General features: G+C 33.4%; 1 protein-coding gene across 2 annotated transcripts; it reads left to right on the forward strand.

Moving 5' to 3' along the window:
• The first annotated feature begins 3515 nt into the window (after nt 1–3515).
• Nucleotides 3516–6785, forward strand: LOC114289681 (uncharacterized). Of its 2 annotated transcripts, none has more exons than XM_082901122.1 (4): nt 3516–4126; nt 5226–5444; nt 5556–5654; nt 5961–6785. In XM_082901122.1, exons 1-4 carry the CDS (start codon nt 3983–3985, stop codon nt 6162–6164), a joined length of 666 nt encoding a protein of 221 aa, XP_082757248.1. In that variant the 5' UTR covers nt 3516–3982; the 3' UTR covers nt 6165–6785. The 2 variants fall into 2 exon arrangements, with proteins under 2 accessions (XP_082757248.1, XP_028089246.2); XM_028233445.2 differs by having other exon boundaries at nt 6228–6785.
• The last annotated feature ends 226 nt before the right edge of the window (nt 6786–7011 follow it).

Genomic DNA, 7011 nt, shown 5'->3' on the forward strand with positions numbered 1-7011 from the left:
TCAAGAATGCCTAATGCAACACATGCAAAATACAACTAGAAATAGGCTCGGCTATTCTAAGATGCCATGTGAAATGCAATTCTTGATAACATGTATTCAAGTCGGTATTGAAATACAATTCAGTTAGTATGATGCGCCGAGCCCGGTGCATGCAAGACAGATGAATGAATGCAAACATGCAAGCAGAAGGATGCTAATCGAAATATGCCCTAAAACTAACCATCGTAAGTAGTTAAGTAAAAAGGAGAAATACGTGGGGTTGGAAGACATTCACACACTCACGCACACTTATTACAAAAGTTGGCCCTCTTGATGGAGGGTCCGAATGAATAATCCAAGCTAGCTACGCTAAGCTATTTTAACTAATCTAATGATCTAATTAGACTAATTTACTGGAAACTGGCCTCCACATGACCGAGTCATTTGGAGCAATTGTTATGAGGAAAAGGAGCTTGTGTTTGATTAGAACTCCTTATTCACTTGATGATGATGATCAATCATGCTAGATGATCTAAACAAGTCTTATGTGCTGGGTTTGTGGAGCAAATTAGTACTGTATACCTTACTACGTAATCACGGATCTAACTATAGATGTAAATAAATCGTAGCATACTTATATTGTTCTTTAGACGAACAATTAATATGTGCTCTTTCAATACAGTCGAATGGAAAATGCTATAGGTTCCAAATTTTCTACCAAATAAATGATCAAATGCCTCACATGTGTGTGGGGTCTACAAAATTGCGGATCCCACATCCATGTGAGATATTTGGTCATCTATTTGGTAGAAAATTTGGTATCCCTAGTATTACCCTAGTCGAATTGGTGTGACTTGTGGATGTGGATATTCTTGTCGAACCACATATAATGGGTCGAGTTTCTTTTTTTTTTTTTGGTGATTGATTGTTCTTGTTATTGTGTTTGTAGTTTATTATGAATTCGTTTGGGAAGTGAGTTGGCTTTTTGGTTTTTTAATTTTTTTTGGTTATTTTGGCCTGGGACTAAAAAGCTTTGGGAAGGACTTTTGACTTTTTTGTGAGAGAAAGAATGTAATGATTATGGGTTGATGTGATATTTTGTCTTATTGAACTAAAAAACTTAATTTGTTTTTTGTGGTTATTTTAGACAAAAAAACCTCAAAACCAACTTCCCAAATGGAGACTATGCGATAACCACCTTCATTTTCTTTTAGTTTCTTTTAAGAGCAATGTTATATATCCAAAAAACTTATTCAGAAAAATACTTACAATTTAATGACAGAAACTCAAATCTATACCCCGCAAAAAACTTCAATCTATATTGTACATTTTAAATTGGAAGTTTTTCAAAATAGTTAGTAATTTTTTTTTTCTTTTTAATTTTGTCCACTCTGTTTGTGGTCTTTTCAATACTATACTCGTATGACATGAAGAGGTAGTGCCCCATCCAATTTGCGATTGGTGGTGAATAGGGTGAGCTAACAATTTATTGTTGGCATGGAAGGGAAAGGTTGGCCTTCAAAGACAGTTATTCCTACCCTACTGGACTAGTATATGTTTCTACTATTTCTCTCGTTTTGGAACCTTATTACTTATTCCAATCAATAGTGCTCACATTGGACCCATCCATCCATGGCACACCTTTCACATTGAAGAATCATCTCAAGATAAATAGATATTAGGCCTTGTTCGGTAACAGGCTATTTTAATAATTTTTTGACTTTTTAATTAAAATATGAGGTAACAAAAACTTGTATGTTTGAACTAATTTTTTGATTTTTTATGAAAAAATATACAAAAAGTAAAGAGAAAATGAAATGAAATTTTTGACCTTTTTATATAAGTTATAGATTTTTTTTTAATTTTTTAGTAACGTTTTGACTTGTAAACTAAAACTATCACTTCCCAAACGAGACTTAAGAATAAGAGTACTTATCAAAAAAAGATTTGAAGGGTTGGTTTGGGGTGTCTAAAAAAAGTACATTTTTTATTTTTTTACGAAAAGATGTGCAGAAAAGTAGAGAGGTGACGTGATAAAAAAAAATAAAAAGATAAATTATATAGGTTATACCAAACCTTAATTGGAAATAGAGGTAAGGATTTTCTGTCCTTCTATAGCAAAATATTCACAATAAAAGTGAATAATGTAAGATTTTTAATGTACACAAAATTCAAGACATAATTTAATAATTATGAATATTTTAAAACAGAAAAAATGTAAAATAATTAAAAGGCATTTTAAAATTCATAAAAAAAATATATTGAATATTAGTGATAAGTGTCTTAAGATTTATAATTTTTTTTTTATGTATAAGAGTACTTGTTAACCTATCTAACGTTAACTCTTTAAAAAAACAATTCAAAGATCTTGTTTTGGCAAAATAAAAGTGTATGAGATATTGTTTATTAGGTTCGATTTATCATGTCATCCTTATAATTGATGTGCTGAATTAATAAAATTTTCAAAAAAAAATGATAGTTATTTTTTGAATTACTAAAAAATTGACACTTTTTTAAAAAAATTATTCATATGTTTTAACTTTTTCTTCTTTAAAGGGTTGTTTGGGGTGTCCTAAATAAGTGTACTTTTTGTCTTTTTAGACTAAAAAATTAAGGAAGAAAATATGGATGTTTTGATTAACTTTTTGACTTTTTATGGAAAAATGTGTAATAAAAAATTATAAAAATTGATTTGTAGGGAAAAATTAGGATTGGGAGTTGTGCAGTTGTAATTGTTGACTTTTTGTGAATAGTATTAACTTTTTAAATAACTTTTTGACTTTTTTTGTAATATGCCAAACTTGGTCTAATATGCCAAACTTACAAACCAAACAAGTTTTGAGAAATTTTTTTGGAAAAATTTGTTTAGTTTAATTACTTTTGAAAACTTATTTGTAGATAATTTTTTTCAAAATTATTTGGGAAACACAAACCAAACAATGCCGCTCATTCTATCCTGAAATTCGAACGTTAAAGGGTATGTTTGGTTTGAGTTTGGGAGATGAGTTTTAGAGATAAAAAGTACGAAAAGTTATTTGGTTTGATTTTTTTCAAAAGATGTTTTGAAAAATTATTTTGAAAAAGAGTTTTGAAAAAAGTGATTGATTTGATGTGTGTGAGAGAGAGAATTGTTTGAAAAACTTGTAAATCAAATAAGTTTTGAAAAAAAAAATTGAAAAAAATTGTTTGATTTGATTACTTTTAAAAATTTATTTGTAAAAACATTTTTCCAAAAATTTTTAGAAAAGACAAACCAAATAAGACCAAAATCTCTCCGACATCCTCACATCAATCACCAAGGATCCTCTAGAGTGAAATTTTTTTAAAGTTTCCTAGAATGCTATATTGTATGGTTCAGATTTATTGGCAAGTCACATCAGAAAAATTGATGTGACTTGCCAGTAAATCTCAACCACACAATGTAGCACTAAATTTTCCTAGAGTGCTATATTGTATGGTTCAGATTTACTGGCAAGTCACATCAGAAAAATTGATGTGACTTGCCAATAAATCTCAACCACACAATGTAACAATCTAGAAAACGTGAAAGAAAAAATTGCTCCACATCAATCACTCCGAAGCCCCCAAACATGGCGTCGATCAAATCCTCTGCTTCGCGTTACACCTCCTACGATTCTCGATCTTCGACCCAGCCTTTCCAATCCGACCCCTCATCCTCCACCGAGCTCAAACCCAACAAACCCTTAATCAAACGCCTCATTGGCGGCTCCGCCAATCGCAACCACCACCAGCCTCCGTCTGCGGCGGCGCAGAGCTCTTCTCGAGCCATCGTGAAGGCCAAACCGTCGGATTTAGTTCAGGTGAAGCAAAAGCAAGATCAAAATTTGAGTGGGTTGGTCAAGAAATTGATGGGGGCGAAGCCGAAGAAGGCGGCGAATTTTGTGATTCCAGTGGATTTATTGCGGAGGATTTGAAGAAGACGGCGAAGAAAGGGTCGAATTTGGGTGGGTTGAATCGGAAATTGTTTGGTAAAGGGTCGGAGATGAAGGCATTGACGGAGGTGAAGTCGAATACGAGAACTTTGGCGATGGTGCTGAGGAGTGAAAGAGAGCTTTTGAGTCAGAAAAAGGAGCAGGAGGTGGAGATCACTGATCTCAAATTGATGGTAGAGGAGAAAAACAGAGAGGTAATATATACAATTATGTTTATATGCATGCACTAATTTAACAAAATTGTTGATTGATCTGTCCAACATTGCGAGAAAAATCAAAGCTTTGAATGTGTTAGTAACATGAGCTTACACAATGGTCTGTGTTTGTGTTGGACTTCTAGGGTTGAAAAATGGGGTTTATTTTGGTGGCATTGACGGCAAAATGTTACATTTGGATGTGCCCTTTTCTTGTTGATTGATCAGTGGAAATTTAACTATTGAAAATGCACTCACTTTGCGAGAAAAATCAAAGCTTTGAATGTGTTAGTAACATGAGCTTACACAATGGTCAGTTCTGTTGGACTTCTAGGTTTGAGAAATGGGGCTTATTTTGGTGCCATTGACCGCAAAATATTACATTTGGATGTACCCTTTTCTTGGAAAATCTGTTTCTCGAGAAATTGGAACTTGGAGATTATTTTAATCTTCTTGGTGGGCTAAACAAATGGTTAATTATTATTATTTATTTGTTTTCTGATGGTGTCTGTGTTTGGTTTATTGTGGAGACTAGAGAAGATGTTGATTAATAGATTTGGGATTTTTGTGTATTGGGATATACCAGAAATCACTAATTTGTGTTCACTTGATGTGAAACAGTATTTTGTGCTTTTTTGTGGACTAGCTCAATGGTTTGTGTTTTAACTGTTAAAATTTAACCATTGAAATGCACTTGCGTTGCGAGAAATATCAAAGCTTTTGGTGTTTTAGTAACTTCATGAACTTACACAATGGTCTGTTTATTCCGAACTTCTAGCATTGAGAAATGGGATTTATTTTTGGTGCCATTCGCTGCAAATTATTACAATACCACTGTTTCTTGGGAAATCTTTTTCTCGAAAAATTTGTAATTTGAGTTATTTTGAATTGTTTTGGTTGGCTAAACAATCATTTTTATTTTTATTTTTTTGAATTTGTTTGATGGCGTTTGGTTTTGTATTAATATGAAGACTAGAGAAGATGTTGTGTTTGAGGTGAAACAGTATTTTATCATTTTCTTTGAACTATCTTTGAGATTTGGTTAAAAAATGAGGTCTGTTTCTTCCCACATTCTCATTGTCATCACTTGATTTTGTAGGTTGAGAAGCTGAAGGATTTGTGTTTGAAGCAAAGGGAAGAGATAAAGGCGTTGAAGAATGCTGTACTATTTCCGGATGCCATGAATTCGCAGTTTCAGGAACTTTGGGAGAAGCAAGGTTCCGAACTAAAGCAGGCAAAACGACTCATCCCTAGTCTCCATAGACAGGTCACTTCTCTTACAGGCCAACTTCAATGCCTTGCCGAAGATCTTGCAGAGGTAGCACTTTACATGTGACACTAAAACCTTCAAATTATTTTGGTGTTTGAAATTTGTGGAATTTTTTTTTTCTTGGCACTTGAATTTGTGACACTATATTCGCGTGAACAGGTGAAGGCAGATAAATATTCAGTGAGGAGGTGTTATGATAATCTTGTCAGCTCTCCGAGGACACTGGCATATGATCAAGAAGACACCCCTAATTCTCTGGTAAACCCTTCATATTAAACTGTAAAATCATAAATTGTAGCCAATGATTGTGAGTCAAATTTAACCTATTTTGCAGATTATAATTTGAATTTTGTTCTAGTATTTTTGTTATATATGAGCTTTTATTCCTTTCAAGAACCATTGAGATGAATGGGCTTTGCCGAAAAGCCAATACATATTTTGACTAGCCAAAATCACAAAGGAGAAGATGATAATCTTCCCTTAAAATCAAACAAGGAGTTATAAACAAATACTAATTTATAGATATTCTATTCTATGTAATAATCTGTCTGACAATTTGTTTAGGAATTCAGCTCTGGAGGTCACACCACTCTTGGCAGTCCAGATGACATGTTCGTCAATGATATAAATCCCTGTTTAACACCTTATTATGCCAACACAAAGTTGAAGTTATGTAGAAGAAGATGCTGCATTCTTTTGCACTTCTCAAATTGCATAAAAAAAACCCTGTCTTTTTCACTTAAAAGTGACCGGCAGAATAGATTGTAACACTTTTTTCTTTTTTCATTTTGGTAACTGGAAATAGAACTTTAACTAGTTAATATTTTACAGGAATTTGAGGCATTGGGCTGTGATTCTTCACCGGATGAAAGATTTTCTAGAAACAATATGCAGTTGAGGCACGAGATTGGTTTTGACTTCTGTGTTAGAAAAATGTTAAAAAGTTCAGATTGTTGCCAATGTTCCAACTCATCAGGGAGCACTTCTGCCCGACCAGCACGCAGATCAGGCGAAAGCAAATGCACATATGGAAAGCAGATGAACCATAAGTTTTTGAGTTATTTGGTGAATAGTATAAGCACATAGAAATTGATCACAGAACCGAACACAAATTGTATATAGATGGCTAAGAAATGTGGATCCACCCAACAAATTTTTAAAAATCTTATCCATTCACATATATTTTGTGTCCAACTCTGTGATCATTTTTTGTGTTCATATCAGAACTGTGATTTGGCGGCCTAGAGTTTGGATGTACCAGAGCATTTTGTTTTGAGCACAATTTCTCCTTTACTCCTCTTCGTATTGTGGTCTGTAATTCTGGTTAGCACTCTATTGGTTTTTATATGATATAAGAGGCACTGGCCAATATGTTCATCTTCAGTAAAAGAAGAGGTTGAAATTGCTCGACTTGAGAGTGAAAATAATTAGCCCTCTCAATTTACATACGCATTATGAGAACGTACCATGTGATTTGAACATGTTACCAATTTATATGTTACAAAATTACTTCACTCCCTCATGGTTAAGGGTGGGAGCATTTTATATTGTTTAAATATAAACAAAGTGTTAGGATCAAACACACTCAGAAAATTATCTCACACACACAGAACAC

This window comes from Camellia sinensis, chromosome 13 (assembly GCF_055761805.1).
Source record: "Camellia sinensis isolate YWXY chromosome 13, ASM5576180v1, whole genome shotgun sequence".
Lineage (NCBI taxonomy): Eukaryota > Viridiplantae > Streptophyta > Magnoliopsida > Ericales > Theaceae > Camellia > Camellia sinensis.